Source organism: Oxyura jamaicensis, chromosome 25 (genome assembly GCF_011077185.1).
Source record: "Oxyura jamaicensis isolate SHBP4307 breed ruddy duck chromosome 25, BPBGC_Ojam_1.0, whole genome shotgun sequence".
Lineage (NCBI taxonomy): Eukaryota > Metazoa > Chordata > Aves > Anseriformes > Anatidae > Oxyura > Oxyura jamaicensis.
In genome coordinates this window covers 1,070,998-1,091,547 of record NC_048917.1, presented here as the reverse complement: position 1 = coordinate 1,091,547, position 20,550 = coordinate 1,070,998, and the positions used below count along the sequence as shown (strand labels likewise).

General features: G+C 50.4%; 1 protein-coding gene across 5 annotated transcripts; it reads left to right on the top strand.

Annotated features, from left to right (window-relative positions):
- The first annotated feature begins 5,935 nt into the window (after window positions 1-5,935).
- Window positions 5,936-19,576, top strand: HORMAD1 (HORMA domain containing 1). 5 transcript variants are annotated; one of them, XM_035346685.1, is made up of 14 exons: window positions 5,936-5,975; window positions 6,604-6,654; window positions 6,995-7,139; window positions 7,430-7,493; window positions 9,250-9,286; window positions 9,658-9,678; window positions 9,776-9,802; window positions 10,171-10,238; window positions 11,455-11,606; window positions 12,199-12,443; window positions 13,418-13,481; window positions 16,514-16,590; window positions 17,337-17,418; window positions 18,535-19,576. In XM_035346685.1, the coding sequence occupies exons 2-14, from the start codon at window positions 6,622-6,624 to the stop codon at window positions 18,771-18,773; spliced, it is 1,254 nt and encodes a 417-aa protein (XP_035202576.1). In that variant the 5' UTR covers window positions 5,936-5,975; window positions 6,604-6,621; the 3' UTR covers window positions 18,774-19,576. The 5 variants fall into 5 exon arrangements, with proteins under 5 accessions (XP_035202576.1, XP_035202577.1, XP_035202578.1 ...); XM_035346686.1 differs by lacking the exon at window positions 5,936-5,975 and adding an exon at window positions 6,015-6,033; XM_035346687.1 differs by lacking the exon at window positions 5,936-5,975 and having other exon boundaries at window positions 6,510-6,654; window positions 17,337-17,420; window positions 18,544-18,736.
- Window positions 19,577-20,550: the final 974 nt, after the last annotated feature.

Genomic DNA, 20,550 nt, shown 5'->3' with positions numbered 1-20,550 from the left:
TGGCCGCAGCAGGACGAGCTCCACGCTCCCACCCTGAGCGACCCCTCATCCGTGCTGGGCACCTTCTTTCGCCGCTGGTTCTCCGGCTGGTAGCCCTGCCCTCCCGCTGGCCACCCCCGTACGTGAGAGGGGCACGGGGGCAACGAGGGGGGGGGCTGCCTGGCTCTGCCCGGGGCGGGCTCAGCCCCTTCTCACCGCCCGTTTTCCTCGCAGGTGGGACGTGGGCGGCTGCGCTGGGGGCTGCCCCCCCCCCCCTCCTTCTGGGGCACCGCAGCGTTTTGGGGGGGCGAGCGTGTAAATGTGTACAGAGCAATAAAGTCTATTTATGCTAACGGTGACATGCGAGGCTCCTTCGGGCACGGGGGTGGCTCGGGACCCCTCACAAGATTTGGAGGTGGGGGTCGCGCTGCAGCTCGGGGGGGGCTGCCCTGCAGGTGTTGGGAGGCGCGTGCAGGGAACTGGAGAACAGCAGGGGGAATGCGATGCCTGCAGGGGACTGCCCGGAGCGCTGGGGATCCGGGAAGGTCTTAATGGTGCGCTAGAGCCCACCACAGAGCCCTTCGAGGGCTCCAGAAGGTCCGAGGAAGCACCGCAGGGCTCCAGGATGCTTGAAGGAAGCACTGGGAGGCCTCTGTGGCATCCTAGAGGCCGCTGGAGGTCACTGGGAGGGTTTCAGGGAGAGCCGGAGTGCACTGGGTGTTCCCTGTAGACACGTGAGGACTCTAGAGTGGATTATGGATTCACAGAAGGGCCTGGAAGGACTCCAGGGCACCCACGAGGTCACTGGAGAGCGTTCCAATGGCTCCAGCTGGTTTTAGAGCAAAATGTGGGCCCCTGGGAGGCCTCTGTGGTGTCCTAGAGTACACTGGAGAGCTCTGGGATGCCTCGAGGGGACAGCAGATCGCAGGAAGCGTCCCCCGGAGGCCTCTAGGGCACAAGAAGGGCGCCCTGCATTAGACCTTCGGTCTCAGGATCCTTATCAACACCGTGGGCCTGAGCAACGCAAGCGGGCTGCGGGGAGATCTGCTAACCTCACAGGAAGGGCTGAAGCCTGCGAGGTAGTTCTCAGAAGGATTTGTGGCACAGAAGAAGCAAAAAAAAAAAAGCCCGCAGGACCAACTCTCCTGGCATTCATGGGTCTCGGACGTGGTCGTTGGCGACACCTTTAATGAAGGAAGGAGCGTAAGGGTGCAAGAGGCCACAGGCTAGGGGAACCCGGTGCTTACAAGGTATTATTGGTGCCGCTGGCCAGCCCCACGTCTCTCGTCGCCGTCCTCGTCAGGTGGAGGTCCCCAGCTGCACAGGGAAAGCACAGGGACCCACCTGGCTGCTGCTCTCGCACCACAAGGAGCAGCTCCGGCGGTGCTGGGAGGCAGCGAGCGCCCACGTGGACGACGAGCGCAGGCTGCGAAGGGTGACCCGGCCACGGGGTTCAGAGGCAAACGCAGCGGGGAGGAAGAGAGGAGCCCCCTGCCTCAGCAGGGAAATGCGCACGGGGGCGGTGCCGAGGCACCAGCGAGGAGCTCGAGGGCAGGGAGGGAGTCAGGGAAAGCCGCTCAGCCCCAGCGTGATGGCACGTGGCTGTACCTGAGCTTCTCAGTGCCCAGACGGCTGAACATCGTCTTCCGAAGCCATCTCAGACGCTGTCCGTTTCACCTCCTGAACCTCCTGGGAAAGACAGAAACGGTCACAGGAAGCAACTGCGGCAGCAGCGGCTCAGGTTCTCCGGAGGAGAAACCGGCCTGCCTCAGAAGCTCAAGGCGAGCGCTGCCTGGAGGGACGCAAGGCATCTCTGGCACGAGAAGGAAGGGCTGAGGAACAATATCTGTGTCTGTGCAGCCCCAGCGCAGACGTGGGTCAGGCCCCACACCCTTGTCTCCACCCTCTACGTTTGCCAGGTCAGCTCCGGCCTCTCGGGGTTCTGCTCATCCCGGCCTCCTTTCACAACGCGCCCGATCACCTTCTTCATGCTGCTGAGCTCTGCCCTCAGCGAAGCCACCTGCTCCAGCAGAAGCTGTATCCTCTTGGCTTGGACCTCCACTGAATCCAGCGAGTTCCTGCAGCCAACAGGAAAGCAGTAGATCCCGTCAGAGAGCAGCCTGTCCCCTCCTGAGAGCTCCCAAGCCCAGCAAGGGCTTGGCTCTCCTTTCTTTCTCCTCTGCGTGAGTGCTTCCCTTCATCACCAGGTTTAGCAAAAGGCAAAGACCCAGAAGACACACGTGAGCCCTGGATGCTATGACAATGAGGGCAAGTAGCCAGAGGTCGGCAGATGCTACTGCACAAAACCAAGCCCAGCTCAGGAACCATCTCTTACCGCAGAGACTCCGTTTCTGCCAGCAGCTCCTGGAAAAGAAAAGCTCTGTCAGAGAATCGAAGCTGCTGCGGCTCCCCTTAGGCTTCCCCAAGAAGACACGACAAAGCTGCTGCTCCTTCGGGTCACTCCGCGGGGAACCAGAGCAGGCAGTGGTTCACCCAGCTCCCATCAGCAGCACTCCTCTAGGAGCTGCCTGTCCCACAGCAGTCACTCACCCGGGCCATTTTCTTTGCCCCCGTTTTCCAGGCTAGCTGCGAGGTCCCCCAGCAAACCGTGCCAGCTGCTGCAACGCACATCACCGAGAGATGTTATTTTGCTGGGGCTGCGAATGGTCCCTGGGGTCACGTCGTCTCCTCCTGCTGCCGTGTGGCAGCAGGCAAAAGGAGGACGTGGGGAACGTGGCTACTGCCAGATATTTGCTCGTGAAAACTCACCGAGGGTCAATGAGACCACGAGGAAGATTTTCAAGAACTCCTTCTTGTGCAGGGTCATCTTTTGCCTAGGAAGGAGGGAGTCTTGATGTTTTTAATATTCCAAGCAAACCCCTCTGTGGGTGGATTTCCATTTGCAGTCTGAAAAGAAGCTGTTTTGGAAGCCTGCTGTGGAGAGAAAGCTGAGCGAGCAGCCCTCAAGAGAAACACTCTTTTTGTCCACGCTGTTCAACGCCGCAGGCAGACCTTCCCCAAAGGAAGGGCTCCAGGAGCACCTCCAGAAAGGGAGCGGGAGTAAACCAGGGAAGTAAACACAACTACAGAGTGGGAACGGCAGCGCCTGAGCTTTGGCCAGCGGTACCCACGGTGTGCTGGCCGGGCAGTACCCCCTGCCCTCCCCTTGTCACGCTCTGGCCCGCAGCCATCCCATTTCTCTCCCGGTCCACAACAGAACCATGTTGTACGTACGCAGCGAAGATGCAAGCGTTGAGGAGGGTCTGCGGCACGAGGGCCCTTGCCCGATGGTGAGCAGTGCTGACGACCGTCCCTGGGCAAGGAAATGAGCGCAAAGTCAGCTCTTGCTGTCGAGGTCTCTTGTCCTGGATCCCCACTAGAGGCGTGCCCCAGAGCAGGGCAGCCTGTGGTTCTTCCACCACGGAGGAAATGTTGCAGGAGTGATTTCCCTGAGCACAGAGGAGCTCCGTGGGTTCACCCCAGAGCAAGCAGCAGTGCCCAGCTTACCTGCAGCTTCCGTGGCCGTGTCATGCTGCCTTGCAGGCTCTTGGCTGGCAGAGCCAGGAACTAACTCCAACGAGTGCCTCACCTCCTGCAGCCCAACCTGCACGTGGAGGCACCTGTGGGAGGAAAAAGATGGAGCCTGTCTGTCCACAGAAGCCGCAGCAGGCAGGAGCAGCCTCCACAGAGCCCCTTGCCAGAGGACAGGGCTTGGGAAGCCTCCTAGGGGCCTCCCAGCTGCAGCAAGGAAGGGCAGCAGAGCTGGGTGATTTTCAGGGGTCTCCACAGGTTCTCTGGGCAACCTGTGCCTCACCACCCTCTGAGTAATGAATTTCTTCCTTATATCTAATCTAAATTTACTCTCAATAACCTCACGCTGTTCAGGGAGGAGGGACAGTCCCCTACCATGGCATCCTCCCATAGGACGCTGGCCCCCCTGTGGGGCAAAACCTGGGGCTTGGCCCCCCTGTGGGGCAAAACCTGGGGCTGCTGCCTCCCAGTAAAGCCCCAGCATCGCCCTCCATCACCTGCCCAAGGCTGACCCCGCTCCACCAGCCGCCTCGGTCTGTGTCCAGGTGTCCCTGTGTCCCCAGGTCCCCGTGCCCATGGTTCCACCCCAGCCCAGGGTGGGAACAACCCGACTCGTACCCGTGGCTCGGCCCCGCTGCCTCCCCCTCGGCCTTGCAGGCGGCCCTGCTCTGCGAGGGGCCTGGCGATGCCCCTCGACACCTCTTGCGGGGAGCCTTCCTCGCCATCTCCGGGGCACTGCGGACCGCAGGCTCACCCCGGTGCCCCCAGGGGTGAGCACAGATGCCTCTGAGGTCACAGAGGTGCCCCTTGAGGTGGCAGCTGTGGCACCGCACCGGGGTCTTTTCCCCCTAGGTTCTCCAGAGGTTCTTCCTCTGTAAAACCTAGCCCAAACACAAAAGTTTGCCGTGGTGCCTGTGTCATTTTTACCTCCAGGTTTCACATCTTGGTGATTTTATTGTACCGTTTTGTGGACTAAACATATTTTGCAAGCATGAGACGGAACACGGCACAGGCAACAAAACACTTGATGCTTATTTCTTCTCCTGTCTAACAGGGTTTCTCTGGGCTTTTCGTTCATTCGATGTGATGAAATGGAAGAGATTGGAAAACTGTCAGGAGAAAGGAGGTGGCTGGAGAAAGGATTGTGTGGCTATAGAATCATCGGAAATAACAATAAGAACAGCAAAATGGGTTAAGTTTAAAGCTAACTGAACTTTCCTCCTGTTACACCTCGGTTACTGTTTCTCTAGAAAGCTGACTCTCCAAAAAGTTACCAAGTGTGGTATGAAAAAAGTCAGAGGCAGGTGGCAGATCTGTTTTACTGGGCAAAGGTCTTTGCATCTCAACATTTATCTGTAAGATCTGGAGACGCGTGTTTTCTAGACGTGGATGCGATGCCAGAATGGAGAACGGAGGCGGGTTGCCCTGCTTGTTCTTCCATCTCAGGTCATCCACGAAGGCTTTTCTTCCAAAACCAGTCCAAGTTCTTCCGCTCTCCTTGTCCCTGCTGTCTTCAGTACTGTCCAAGGAGTTTATGAGTGTCCAAGGGTCTTTCCTGACCCATGAAATCAGGGTGTCCACTACCAGCTTGATCACAGCACTTGCAGGATCTTCTTTAGTCAAAATGATTCCCGAATTTGATTGAATAAAGACTCAGCCTCACAGCTGACCGTGGCGGGAGCTTCCCTGGATTTCCCATAGACAAGCACCGCTTCCCTCACTGCATTTTTCACAGCAGCATCCTCCTCAAAAGATTTTTCACGTCCAGGAGCAACTGATGTTATGGAATTTGTACTTGTTTGTGTGGGCACACGGCTTTCAAAATGCCAAGACGTAAGCCTCCCCGATGCATGTTTCTAACAATTGCCTCCATACCTACACAGAAAACACCCTCCCATTAATTATAAACCCAACAAGCGCTTTTAATTCTGCCTTTGGCCATTCTGCGTACTGGTAGGAACAGAGCACTGGTTGTGCAAGGCAATCCCAACAGCTAAACGTGGATTAAAATTCTTCTTAAATACGTTTTTTACACTGAAAACCCTGGAACTGGGGGTGAGGGGGGGTGGGGGGAGACTCTGAGCAGAACTGGGAGCTATGAGGAGGACTGGGACTGTACTGGGACTGTACTGGGACTGTACTGGGACTGTACTGGGACTGTACTGGGACTGTACTGGGACTGTACTGGGACTGTACTGGGAGCTTTGCGCACAGCCCCTCTGCCGCCTGAGAGAAGAGGCGGGGCTGCGCCCGGCCCGCGGCGCCGCGTGCCGAGCTCGTAGCCCCGCCCTGTTTTGCGCACGGCCCCCATGGGGTATAAAAGCTGAGGGGAGGGGGCGGGCCGGCCCAGTTGCGTTCTGAGGAGCGGTCCGGGGGGGTTCTTGGGGTCGCTGTTGGCGAGTCTCTTTCAGGCCCTTTTGTTTATTGTGGGCGGCCTTTTCAGCTTGGTGTTGTATTTACTGGAGGTGTATTTTCAACCGAGTGTATTTTCTGGGCTGCAAAGGATTACCTTCCTTCATTTAGGTGCATCTCACTTCAGGAGACAGGGCTGTGGAAGGCTTGTTTGGGGTGTTGGTGCCGTGTGCTTGCACCACTGAATGGTAGAGGTTGTCAAAAAGCAGTTGGAACAGGAAAAAAAAAGCTCAGTTTCTGTGTGTTTTCATTTAAATGGTGAAGGATAACAATCAAAGTCTGGAGGTATTGGCCAAAAGCCACGTGGTTTGCCTTTGGCTGGTGTTAACATATCACAGGATCCCTTCCAAAGGCTCCTGTATAATGCCGAGAGGCCCCAAATATTTTAATTTTATTGGGGGGGGGGGAAGGTCTGTGTCGACACAGGTGGGAAGTGGTGGTTTAGGGTGGGTTCTGCTCATGTACACGCATCTCTGCTCTTAGTTCATGCAGCTTTTCCCTTAAACCACATCAGGCATCTTGTACTGCTTCACTTAAATTGCTATTTATTTACGGATGGAGGTGGATGGCCCAGGAAACACCTGTAGATTCAGCTCCTGGATTGATAAAAGCTGCAGCATGGGCTTGATGTGCTCCTGAGCAGTGGTTGTGCGTGCGTTAACGCAGGTGTTTTCTTAACAGCCAGAAGAGCATCAGCAAATGGCAACCGCTCAGAAGCAGAAGAACTGCGCGGTACGATTTTCTCGTGTTTCAGCCCAGGGTGTTATTCGAATAAAGGAAAGCACGGTGAATCTTAGCCGAAATAACGCACCCAGGTGCTTTGTGTAAGATGTCTGCGTTTGAAAATCATACGCTAATTCAACGCTTAAATATGCATAAAGGGGCTCAGTGACAAAACAGCCAAATAAAAGTCTGAACTTTGTGGTCATACGCTTGGTAGGAATCAGCAGTGTCCTAAAAACGTAAAGAAAATGCTCAGTTTTATAAATACTTGTCAATTAAAATGTTAGGTAGGCAGCGGAACAGACCGCAGTCTGGATGTTTGATGTTGGAAGCTATTTTTCTCTTTCAGAGTGCGGTCGTGTTCCCGAATAAAATAACCACTGAGCAGCAGTCCCTGACGCTGGTGAAGAGGCTCCTGGCAGTAGCAGTGTCCTGCATCACCTATCTGAGAGGGATCTTTCCTGAAAGCGCCTATGGGACCAGATACCTGGATGGTAACAGGCTGTTGGCAGGCTGCTTTGCGCGATACGGTGGCACGGGGCGGTCATTAAAGAAATGTGGGTCGTTTAATTAAAGGCAGTAGCTATTTCTCATGACTGTAACAAGAAATGACTAATCTAATTACTGAGTTTTATTAGAGATAGGGCTGATGCTGATTCAGGGATTAAAACAGTTAAAGTAATGTAAATGATAGTCTACCTTTAGCATACAATTCTGGAGAATGAACTTCGCTTTTAGTGTCAGAACTTGGTCCTTAAAGACTTCTTGTTGTTGTTGTTTTGAGATCTGTGTGTCAAAATCCTGAGGGAAGACAAGAACTGTCCTGGCTCTACTCAGCTGGTGAAATGGTACGTGAATTCCCGTGCACGTAGCACACATACAAAGCGTGTGAGCTCTGAAAGATCCCTTTCTAGCTTGCAACTACAAAGAAAGCTTCACTTTCTGCAAGTAAACAACTGCCCAGGCAGTGTTTTTAGTAGCAGGTTTTTTTACCCGGAAAATAAAAACGCATGCATTTTGGTACAGCTGGCATGGATTTCTTCAGTTCCTCTTCTGGAGAGCTCACACCTCGGCGTTTAATAGAGCACCAGTCATTGTTTAGAGAGTGAGCGTGCCGTGTTTGGTTGCCGTGGGTACAGGAGAACGCTCAAGATGCAGATGAATGCGAAAAATCTAACAAAATCTAACCAGCCGTTCCTCTTTAGCTGGCTAGGGGGTGCAGTGTTCCCATGAGAAGTGAACCTGTTGCTGTTCTGCATCTCGTATTTAAAGGTCTGGCTCTAACTTTGCCTAAGTGGTGCTGTGGGCCTTCCTATTCCAAACCAGAGTGGTCTCTGCAGGTGGTAGTCCCCTTGCACGTTCACACAGTCGAGTCCCTCAGCTGGGACTGGAGGTATTTCTTGTTTTCCTTCGTTCCTGGCCACCCTCCCTGCTGTTTAGGAAGGTGTACCTAAGGCACAGGGCACCTGGGGTGTTTCTTGTCTGCCTGGGGCAATGGATTCCTTCACAGCTGTGCTGGAGAATGGGCTTAAGTACCTCAAACTTTCTCACTGCTGGGATGCCCTCTGATTACCCAGGTGTTGCCTGCAGTTGTTTCACTCCTGGGTGCCTCCAGGTGTGGCTTTGATTTCCTTCCAGAAGTGTTTGGGTGACTCCTGAGGTCCTCTCGGTTCTGTGGGATAGAGGGAAGGGTGCAGCAACTTCGTGCACGGGATTTAATCCCACTGCAGGCTGCATCGAACCCTTTAGGAAACAAACCGGAGTCGCTGTCCATGCACAGAACGTGTTGTGGTCAAGCTCAGGCTGCGTCGGGACGTCGAGAGGCCACATTCCTATTTTTAGGACCTCTCTAAAAACCGCCTGTGTTGTTTTCACGCTTAAACCAGAACGAGAGGTCGAGCGTTTAGAAACAAAGCAGTTCAGCGGCCGGGGCTTCGCAGCGGCCGCCTTGAGGGGTTGGAGGTGCTGAGCTGTGATGTTGGAGGCGTGACTGGGTCCCTCAGAGAGGGCAACGGCCTCCTCCCTGTAACCCGTGGCCCGTTCGCATCTTCTGTGGCAGAGGGGACTGGGCAGCACCCGGCACGTCGCCCTGCCCTCGCGCACCAAGCGTTAGCGTGCGAGGCCGGTGGCACAGCGGCCTGGGGACGCTGGCAAGGGCTTGTGCAAGCACCTTGTCGCTTCCAGGTGAGCAGCGTTCTGTAACTCAGCATCGCCCACACGCCAAAAACAATGCCTGCTCGTTGACTGTATTCAAAAGAACTGTGGGAGAAATTAGAGTCAGTTTCGGTGTCCTGTTTGCACGCGTAAAATTCCAGCAGCTAAATAATAACTCCTTTGTGCTTCAGAGATGCCCGTGTTCAGCTGAAGTGCTCATAAACTGATTTGTGAATCCAAGTTTGATGATGCTAAGCACACAATTGCCTTGTTTTATTTCCTTATAGATCATATTTTTACTTTGTAAGTAAAAAAATGTATTACTAAGAAAAAGACATCATGGAATAAGCATTAGTTTTGCTACAGCAGTAGTGAGGCGATACAAAGACTTTAAGTTTGTGGGGATATTCTAATCAGGACTGGATGGACAATCTTCTTTGCTTTTTGCAGGATGTTAGGATGCTATGATGCCTTGCAGAAGAAATACGTAAGTCGTCTCGTATCGTTTGGTTATTTTAAGTGTATGGGAGTGTTCATTTACACAATTCCACTACCTGCCACTGTAGTTAAAGGACTTTCTGGTCCAGGGTAGCTCTGCTTTAGCTTGTTATAATATTTAGCTACACCTCAGGATTGTGTTCTGTGAACGTAGAGACGCTGAGTCAGGGATGCTTCGGGATGTTCTTAAGCCAGAAAAGCGAATCCTTTCTTAAGCAGATGAGCGAAGCATGTGAAGAGCTTGATTTCTTCAAATAGGCCTGCAGTGGTCATAGTTGGTTTTGAGAGCTAAAGATACAAAACAGAAACAGGCTGTAGAGTATATCTAATTGTTTCTTGCTTTAATTATGTTTCCAACAGCTAAGAATGATTGTCCTAGCGGTAAGTACGTCAAAGGTAACGCACTGCCCTAAGGATCCGCGCTTAGGTGTCTGTACAGCTCTTAATCTGTTTCCTCTCTTTACTTTTAAAAATACAGGTCTATACCCACCCGGAAGATCCTCAGGTAAATCTGGTAGGATAATTTCCTTGATGACTGGTGATGGCATAGGCAGAGTGAAGCTCGCCTGTGTATGAGCAGTAGGACTGAATTTTCTCACCTGTATATAATTCTAGAAGCTCCTGCTGAAGTTTCTTTTAAAACATTTCATTGTGGTGATTCTGGGGGAGGAGAGGGAAGAACTTTACATTTTTGGTTTGATTTGATTAATATAGCGTGCATTAAAACTGTCAGAGTATTCCTATGCTGTATTTCAGGCCGGGAGCGAAGAGCCATCATGGTTTTGTTTAAATACAAAGTTAATAGATGACAGAGTAGAAGCAGCAGCAGTAGCTGTTTGCTTGACAACTTTAACAATTGCTGTTTGTTTGCAGACAATTACTGAATGTTATCACTTCAAATTCAAGTACACCCACAACGGGCCACTCCTGAATTTCAGCAGGTACTGTCACCGTGACTGCTCTGCTCCCTAGCTTTAAAGTTCATTGCGTGCACCAACCCCAGTGTAAGAGCTTCAGACTTTCTGGTTGGCTTTTGCTCTTTTAAATCTGGATCTTAAGACCAGTTTTATCAATGCATCCTCATTAGTTAGGCTATTTTTAAAATACGGTGAATGGTTTTAGCGGATCATGAGGGTATTTGTTAACTACGCAGTCAAAAGATGTTTCTTAGCTACAAGGAAGTGGCTTGTTCTAAACAAATACTGAAACGTGACAAGTTCTTTCCTTGCGTAACATACTCCTTCCAGTTTTTCTCTGGCATAAAATGTTTTTTTAAACTCAAAACAAGGGTGGAGTGGGCTACAGTGCTGCAATCCTTTGACCAGAGGTTGGTTACGTACCTCTGAAAGTCGCGCGGTGGCAGGAGATGGGAGCCAGCCACTGCAGGCTGGCTTCGTGCACTAGATTTGCGAACAAGTCCCGCTTCCTTGCCACCCTGCAGGGAAAGAGAAGCGTCTGCGGAGCTGGGAGACACATCTGAGACCGTTGCCGTTTCAGGTGTGTCTCCAAAAGGCTGTGTGGGCTTGTGAAATACCTCACAGCTGCTTGCTGTTCCTCCGACCCCTCTCTAACCTGGGGTATTTCTGGGAAATGATCAGGCTCTTGTAAAGATGTTGACAACTTCCAGGGAACGCAGCTGGGAAGGTGGCTGTGAGGAGGAGGGAGCAGGGAGTGTGCCAGGAGAGCGAGACCTCTCCGTTTTTAGTGACAGTAAGGTGGGGTTTGGGGCAGCCGCTTGTAGAACACGAGTTGGATGTTGCAGAGCTGGATGCCAGGAGTCCCTCAGGAATCTTTCCGTATCAGTAACCTTTCCTGTCAAAGTCAGGAGCGTTACCTGCTGCCCCTGAAATACTACAAGCTTGAGAGACCTAGCAGGACTGGGGCTTTCAAATGTACCAGCTTCTGTTTCAGATCTGTTTTTAAGCCTTGTGTAACATAAAATAGAGCTGTTGGTCACAACTGCTGCACCCTAACGCTTCCCTGACGTTCCTGGCTCAGATTTTGATCTTACAAGGGACAGAGAGCTCACTAGGTGGTGGTAGGAGCTGCAGTCCTTGTGATCTCAGAAATGGGATGTCCACTTCTCCAACACGCCTGTGTTGTAATACTGAAACCGTTGGGTCTGTTAAAAAAGCTGAACGCTGTGTCCGTTCCTAGCAAGGACAAAGGGAGTGATTCCCCCATCACCTGTGCAGACACCAAGAAGGCAAGCATCCTCCTCATCCGCAAGATTTACGTTCTGATGCAAAACCTCGGTCCGTTACCAAATGATGTCTGCCTGACCATGAAGCTGTTTTATTACGACGAAGGTAGCATTTTCCTGTTACCTTAATTTATCAGCTGTGCTTAGACGTTTGAAAACAAAGAAATATTCTCATGCATAATCTTGGTGGTGGCTGGGACTTGTTAATTTTTCCCACGTTTAATTATTTCTTGTGACAGTTCCTAAAATCCAAGGGGAGCACAGATCTGATCTCTCTGTAGGAGCACAGTCTTACAACTGACTTCATCGGAGCAAGGATTTCAATGGGGTTTTAAAACGAAAGGAGTTCACCTGAGTATATTAGGATGTGACCTGTTTGCCAGATCAGTTCCAACTGTTTAAATGGCTGACGCTAGCTTCTGCTTTCAGTGCCTGTTCCTGCTCTGTAGTGAAAAACTGGAGTTCCTGGTTCATCTCCTTTCATATAACTCTTTCAAATCGTTTTGTTTTTGTTGTGTAGGGGAAAAGGAACTTCATGTAGTACAAATGGAGTATTGATTATTCCCTCCCCCAGTACCGTTTTTTTGAATAGCTCTTTGTGTTTAAAGAAGAGAAGTCTTTTAGCCGCACAAGCTGAGGTCAGTTTGACAAGAGCAGGTTTTGTTACAGTGCAGCACTTTGTGTGTTCTTCCCTGCAGTTACACCACCTGATTACCAGCCTCCTGGTTTTAAGGAGGGTGAATGTGAGGGGATGATATTTGAGGGAGAGCCAATGCATCTTAACATGGGTGAAGTGCCAACGCCTTTCCACATGCTGAAGGTTAAAATTACAACTGACAAGCAGAGGATGGAAAACGCTGACGAGAGCATCCTGAAGCGAGGAGATACTGATCTGCCCGTCCAGGTGGACAGAGATGTTCCAGAAGAAAGCCAGCACATGGATGTAAGAGCTCACGTGCTTCATGCAGCTTATTGAAATGTGAAAGGGGCTGTTAATCCTACTGCACCCGTTAAGGTAGTAATAAGGGATGTGGTATTTGCAGATACACTGAAGTATCACAGCAGGTATTCAGCACGCTTCTAATTGTACTTCTCCAGTTAGCAATCTGTCATTAAAGCAGTATGGAACAAATGTGTCAGCACAGTGCCTGCGCTGCTGGGAGCCCTCCGAGGCAGGAGAAGAGCAGCAAGGGAGGAAGCTTTGGTGTGCTGTGGGTACGCTTGGCTGCTTGCTCAGCTCCAGCCACCCTGAAGCCTCCCTGCGGCTGCCCCGTGCTCGTCCCGAGTGATCCACTGCGGCCAGGCGGTGCTGACCGGGGCTGAATTTGCTCTTGGGCAGCGGGGTAAACCCAGCTTGGTTCTGGATTGGGATTTCTCTCAGGAAAAGCACAGAGCCAAACCTGAACGTGCTGACAGGCTCACGCATCCTGCTGGTGCCGGAGCCTCTGAGATGGCGCTGAGCGGTGGGCAGGTGGCAGGGAACACTCTGGGGCTGTTAGGTGCAGAAATCCTCTGCTGATCCACGCTGGCCATAGGTGAGAACGGAGTTCCAGGGCTTCTGGCTCGTCCTCCTCACCAGTTCCTCCCCAGCAGTGGTTTGGCAGCCCCCTGCCTCTGTGCACGGCTCCATCACTGTTCCACCAGCAACACAAAGGCAGCAGCTGGTGCACCGATGGTTTCCTCCTAGCATCTGTTACGGTTTTAATATCCTGGACATGTTTATCAGTAATTGAATTAAATGTATGCTTGCATTGATAACTACCGTTGAGCTAGTCTGTACATCCCATATCATATTTGTTTATTTTAAAGCAGTTTGTTTCACCAAGAATCCATCTAATAAGATCCGTCCCTAAGAGTTTGTGAGTAGAAACTTTTCTTTATGTCTGCTCTAAGTAACGGACCTTTTCCTTAACCTAGGAGGACCCCGTGTTAGATAATAAAGTGGAAGATAAGAATCACGTAAATACTTCGGAAGCTCAAGGTAAAATTGATATCTCCTTTTCAAGTCTCTTCAGTTTGTGCCTCTTTCCTGATGCTACTCAAAGAAATGCTCAGTTTCCTGCTGTAGGCTGCTGTATTCAGATTTGCGGTGTTTTCCTCATGTACCCTGCTGTGCCTTTGTTTTGTTGTGGATCTGTTCTGTGAAGCACTTGGTTAGGAATCAGACATCTCTGCTTTCCTGTTCCAAAATCATGATCTTCCATTATCAGATAAGCTAAACCTAACGTGTTACGTATTTAGAAGAAATCTTTTGCCACTTGATTTTTTATTACTTTGTTTTTACTAATGTAGTTAATTTTAAGTAGAGTACTTGCTGGAGTAGTCCCAGGTGCTCTTGAGCCCGTTATTACAGACTTTAGAGTCTAAATTTGGCAAAATACCACTTCTAGCCACCTTTCTCTTTATGCTTATGTAAGACAGCAGCGTGATTCTGCAGTCCATACCTGCTTCAGTCTGTGTGGCTGTGAATGAATGAAGACCATCGGGGCTCGTGCACGGGAGAGTTTAATTTGTGGTGGGCTGAATTTCGTGTGAAAATACCTCTGCATAAAACGCACGTTCTTCTCACAGCGGCTCCTCGCTGCGGTTTGCTATTCCTGGTACAGTCAGGAGCTTGTTGCAGTGCTTCTCGTTTCATGGTTCCTTGTGTGATTGTGTCTGTGCCACTGGCTACTTCAGCGGCTTTTCTGGCTGCTTGCTTTCACGGCTTACAGTGGCCCTTTTCTCACACTGGCTACGTGAAATGCTTTGATAAACACGAGTTATTACTATTTTTTTTTAAACTGGTTTAGTTTTAGTGGGTGCAAGTTCTGGCAAAGCTGGGTTTTCTGCAGTAAAATCCTAACGTTTATCTGTCAATGTAAAACTATGCACACAACGTGAGCAGCAGCAAAAAGCAAAGTCCAAGCTGCAGCCTACCAGGCAGTGCTTCTCCAGAAGGTACCAAAGATATGAACTTGTCCTATTGAAGCTTCATGCAACTTCAGTAAGCAGTTCAGCTGAGAATTCTGCAGAGAATATGAACGAAATCTCACTCTGATAATCTAACACCACAAGATAAAGCTTCCTTCTCCCTTTTCATCAATCATCAGTTAGATCCTTCCTGTTAATGCAGCACGTTGGGAAGTTCCTACCGATCCTTTCTGCTGCAGAGCAGCCCTGGTGGTGTTGAATTTCTTTATAAATAGTCTGTGCTGCTTGCTTGCGTGAGTCATATAAACGTCCTCAGCTGTAAGCTCCGAGCGCAGAAGTGCCGATAAAGCAACACCCTGGCTGCAGCCGCTACCAGGCGCGCTCCCTGGAAGCACTCAGGGTTTTCTTACTCAGCGTCCCTGAGGCCAACCCAGACTGTCTCTGGTTCAAAACATGCTACAGCAAACGCTGTCCTTGGGCGTCTCCCAGCAGAAGCTTCTCTCTTAAGACTTCAGAGAAACGAGGAGGAAAAATGGCAAACGATTTCCCTTCGGATTCACTTAGAGAGCAAAGTCTGAGCCCCGAGGCTACCCAGCTGAAGGGTGAATCACTGCTTGCAGATCTCTGAAGCTACCAGGAGGCACCCAGGCCATCCTGACAGCCTCTTGCTGTACATCAACTATTTCAAACACAGCAAGGAAGGATGAAAGAGGAACCGAGTGCCCTTTTTGAGAGAAGATTAAGCAGAGATAACGTAGACAAGTATGCTCTGGAATGTTGATGCTCTCATGTAAAACAGGATAGCTAAAAGAACAGGCTGCTCAAGACGAGTTTTTTTTTTAAAGGCACTTTACAACCAAAACTGGGGGTGAAGGAAGCCTTTGGATGAGAAGCCATGATAAAATGTTTTCCTGTTGCAGATGTAGAGGCTGCCGTGGAGATAAACACATGGTGCTCATAGAAGAAATGCCCATTATTGCTGCTGCTTGCTCTGTTTGTTCTCCTTGTATATTCCCCTTAAGTTTTATCTGCTCTGAAGTGTTAACTGTGGTTCTGCAGACTGCACTAACACCTTTTTTCCATTAAAAACTTCCAGACATTCCTTCCCGTGTAACTAAAACCAGCAGCCCTGTTAGTTCTAAGGCTTTTGGTCCTCCAACAGCAAGCAGCTTGTTGGGGCTGTAGTGGTGTCTGAGTGCTTGCAGAGGCAGTGGGACAAAGCAAATTGAGCCTGGATATTTAAAAAATGGATTGGGGTATCCAGCACTGCCCAGGCTCTGTATGTAAACAGTGGCATTACAGTTGTTCTTCAGAAATGTGCAACTTCTCAAAAACAGCTTGCTATTCCCATGCTGTTGACAAATAATCATGGAAATGCGTAGCAAAGAGCGCTTGTAAGCCACTTTTTCTCTTGATGTTAGTAGGCTGCAGAATTGCAGGACCCACTAAAAGCTATGCAGCTTTTACCTGCTTCGAGAAACTCACAAGAATTCATGAAAAACCATGTAGAAGTATGATGAACAGCTTGTCTCGCAGGGTTGGTGTAAGGCTTCTTTATGGGACCTGTGAGACTGGGAGAAAAATGCGCTTGTCACCCTGAAATACTTCAGTTAGTCATTTCCCTGTCTGAAGAAACCTGTTTGTCGCCTCTAACCAGTTTGTGCTCATATGTGGATCCTAGGAAAAAACACAGTGGGTTAGAAGGAAAAAGAAAAACCTCTCCAGCTCTCTGAGCTCATTCTTTCCTCCTCCTGCCTGGTTTTTGTGACCTGGAGCTGCAGGCAGAGGTCCTCAGCTGTATGTGGCTAGGCTACAAAGCACCAGCCGTCTGCTGGCGGTGCTTTGGGACACGCAGAAGCGTGCCAGAAGTACAAAACCGACCCGTGAGGCTTTATCCTCGCGAGCGAGTTGTGATGTAGAAGGGTGTTGAGCAGTACAGCGATCAGCTGAGTTTGGGGATCGAGCCCGTCCTTCCCAAGAGCCACGCGTGAGCCCGTATCACCTAAAAGCGCGCGTTTTCCTCGCGTCGAAGCGTTGCGGTGGAAAGAGGCTCTTAGCGCGTTGCCGACTGTGTGCTTTGTTATCTAACAACTTTTACAGAACCGAGTTTCCCTCGCGAAGGGGATGACGTTACGAAGGCTGGAGAGAACAGGAGTCTGTACGTTTCCAATCGCCAGGTACGGAAGCCGCGCTGCCACCTTCACCTTGTGCGAGAGCTTTTGCGAAGCTTCTTCCAACTCCGTATTTTGAGTTAACTCAAGTGATTAATCAGTAATCTGCTGGAGGTTTGTTTACAACGGTCAGTATTTCCAGCAACAGAGCACGTTAAGATTTTAATTCCCGGTGTTTTACAAAAATGGTTAATGTTCTACAGCAGTCAGAAGGAATAACCAAAGGCTGGTGCTCTGATCAGTTTTCAGACTAAACAGCCGGTCTGACTGAGGCTGCAAGAAATGGAAGAGCAATTTCCCGTGTTTATAAATCGCCGTAGCTCTGCCTGACAGAAGTTTCTCTTCTAATTCCAGCAGCTCAAAACTTGATTTTTAAGACGTTGATTAAAACCCAAGATACAGCCTTATTCCTCAGGCTTAAAACTCAGACTATATTCCCTGGAAAAAAAGGAAAAATAAAGGCAAAATGTTATAATTTAAATGTGGGGGACTACAAACACAGGTCCTTAAGTGCAGGGTAGTCCCAGGTAACTGAGTGATTTACTGTATAAAAACCTGATGCTTTGATCTGCCCGGGCTGTCTAACACCCCTGCCTAGAAGTCGTGCTGTTGATTTCATTGCAAATCCTCCTGAATTTAAGTTTCAGGTAAGGCGCTGTGGTGAGCGGAGCCAGATCTCTTTGCACGCTGAACCCTCTGTGTATATTTTTTTTTACTGCTGTGACAAGCAAACGTTTATTTTGTCCTTTTAGGTTGATCATTTGGCAAGTAAGACATCTGAACTTAATATGTCAGAGAGCAGGACAAGAAGCGGGAAGATATTTCAAACCTACACTGTTAGTATCAGGTTTTCTTCTATTTCTGTTCTTCTCTAAGACTTTTTTTTTCCATTGCAAGCAGTGAATAAAACTCCAACCTTTCTTACAGCTCATGCTGAAAAAAATGAAATCCTTGTCACTTCTAAAATCCCCATCGCTTTCAGCACATTTGGGTTCTTAGTGTCAAAAAGAAAAGTCTATTGCAAAGGGTTAAAAGGTGAGCACTGAGCAGTTACACAGGCTGAGGAAAACTTTGTTTGGCTTGATTTGTATTTTGAGAACACGTTTAGCCAAATTCCCTGCTGGATTAATCCGTTGTTGGTAGGAGTGTGTGCCCGCAGAAAGCGCAGCCCAGCGTGCCACGTGCTTGCTGGTGGTTTTACCTGGACAACACGAGGTTGTAACATCAAATCCGTGACTCAGAGCAAGAAAAAGCCGTTAGTTCTTTGCTTATTCACGTTGCATCAAATGAGTCTTCCAGTCCGGGCTACTCATGGGCAGCCACATTCCCCTGGTCTTGCACAGGTGGAGCAGAAATTGTATTTGGGGTGAAATCCGGCCTTTTGGGAAGGTGTCGGGTCCCATCTGGATGTGGTTGCTGCCTCGATTTACCAGCTGAGCTTGGCAGCTTCAGCTCTGGGAGGCTGAACGTTTACAGTTAGGAAGGGAAAACGGATGTCAGGGCCAAGGAATATCGTTCCTGTCAGCATCTGGGGAAGTTTTTTGTTAGTTTTAATGCAGGTTAGGGCACAGTGATTGTGTGAGGATTCGTAGTGCACTGCTCGATGGTTGCTGGTGGTCTTCCCCTAAACCAGGAGCTGCCTTATTTCCAGAAAGGCTGATGGAGGTCACGCTTGGGAGCACTGCACAATCCGTTCCTCAGCAGAATGTTGGAAGGAAATCAGAGGAAATCAGCTGCTGGGGGGGGTGGGGGGGTGGTTGTGCTGGAAAAACTTTGGTGCCCCGATGTTTCTCCGGGTGTTAAAACCTCTGAGCAGTGGGGAGCAGCAGGAGCTGGGCGCTCAGCACCTCGCGCGCCCGGGTTTTGGGGTGGATTTTCCCCTCACTAGACGTGGTGGCAACGAGGAGCAGCCCGTGCAGCGCCACGACCTGTAACCCTGTGCCTGGTTTCTCCCTGCAGGCCGAACCCTCGTCCAGTCAAGACGTGCTGCCGAAAAGGAGGAAAATCAGCGAGCCCAAGGAGCAGTTTTAGACACCCCTCTCTTGGCTGTTCGCTTCTCCACGCCGCTTCTGTTTGGTTGTTTAATGCGATTGTTAACATTTAAATGTTCTTTTAGGGACCTTGTTCTATTTGCAGTCAAAATGTTGTGGATTCTAAGGGAAAATCTACCAAGACGACCCGTGGAATAAATGAGAAGTTCCTTTCCGTAGGAGGTTGTATCCCCATCAGGAAAGACAGAGGCTGGCTGCTGATGTAACTCCGGGATAAAAATTTTAAAAAAATCTGTAACGAAGGCGATTTGGGGGACTGGGCTCCCTGCTAACAATGTGCTTAAATCCTGATGGCGCTTGTTCGTTAACTGCGAGGTGAGGTTTCACTGGTAAGGTTTTCTGGGCTGTATTTCAAAGCTGAGGAACTCCTTGGTCAGAACCTGCCCTACAGGGCCCAAAACCCTGGAGTCTCGGGGTTAATTCCTGGAGCAGGTTTCTTAATTCCTGGAGCAAGTTTAGGAAAGCTGTGAAGTTGTGTTACAGTTCTTGGTTTTACCACAAAGCAAGCAGAACTGAAACAGTTACGGATGTTTGATTCTTTTCATTCTTTCCAGACCAAAGGCACCAGATGAACAATAAACATGCATTCTTCCTACCTTTACCCACATATTTCATGCCAAAATACCAGGATTTGTGTCCAGATGGACGTATGTATTTACAAATGGCATGAGCCTCTGTCAGGCATCTGTGCTCATGGTGTGAGATGACTTGAAAGAGAAGCCTGCGTGTATGAGAAATGATGAATTGCAGGAATTGGAGAAGGTGCTGGATTGTTCTGCCAAAACACTTGTTATTTTTTCATGTAGTGTAAAAGAAGTGGGGGGAAGCTGTTGCACAGCTCCTGTGTTTGGATGTGGATAGCTGAGCATTTCTTGATATATTTGAATTTAAAGTGACATCTTTTTATCATATTTCTCCATTAAAACAGCATTCCATTTGTGGCTGGGTGTTTCATTCACGTTCTTATTGGAGTAGGCTTAGGGGTCTTAAGGTAATGCGGGGAAGAACAAATGGGGCAAAACCCCGCAGATGTGGAACTTTCCTTAGATGGGCAGCAAGGGGCACGGTGCAGCCCCCCAGGGCATCTCCAGCTCCAGTCGTGGTGCTGAGAGCCCCTGGTGCTGCCCCGTGCCCTACGTGTGACCGGCAGCGAGGTGCGGGTCGAGGTGCGGGTCGCAGCCACGTGTTTCTCTTCACCGCGCTGAACCAGGTGAGCGGGATTTAATTCGCACAAGCTGCCAGTGCATAGCCTCGGGTTTCGTCAGCTTTGCAGGGTGATTTAACACGATTTCCTTTGCAACTCCTGACCGCAGAGTCAGCGAAAGGGTTGGGTTGGCAGAGGCCTCAAAACCCACCTTGTTCCTGCCCCCAGCCCCATCCAGCTTGGCCTTGGGGCACCCCCAGCCCCTCTGGGCAGCCTGTGCCAGGACCTCGCTGCCCTCCTGGGGAAGGATTCCTTCCTGATACCTGACCCAAACCGTCCCTCCTCTGCTTCAGGCAGTTACCCTGATCCCCCCACTGCACCCCCTGACAAAGCATCACCCCCCCAGCCTTCCTGTAGCCCCCTTGATGCTCTGGCAGCGTTGATTCCTGTGTCTGTGCTCACCGCAGCACCCGTGCTCATCCTGCTCCGAGCCTGTGCACAGCCTTCCCCTTGCCCCAGCATGCGACATGTCTTGCACACCTTCCATGCCCTGCACAAGCCTTGTGCATGTCCTGTACAAGCCTTGATGCCTCACACGTGCCTTGCACAAGCACCATGCTCCTTGCACGCCCTGCACATGCCTTGCACAAGCAGCACGCCCCTTGCATGCTCCTTGCATGCCCCTTGCACGCCTTGTCCCGGCCACAGCCGGCACCGCCCCCCCCGGGGCCGTCCCGGGCCGCCCCCCCCCCGTGCTCATTGGCGGCTCCG

Coding starts and splice junctions, on each gene's coding strand:
- HORMAD1 (XM_035346685.1), top strand. CDS start 6,622: ATGGCAACCGCTCAGAAGCAGAAGAACTGCGCG. Junction 12,444..13,417: donor AAGAAAGCCAGCACATGGAT/GTAAGAGCTCAC, acceptor TCCTTAACCTAG/GAGGACCCCGTGTTAGATAA. Junction 16,591..17,336: donor TGTACGTTTCCAATCGCCAG/GTACGGAAGCCG, acceptor TTGTCCTTTTAG/GTTGATCATTTGGCAAGTAA.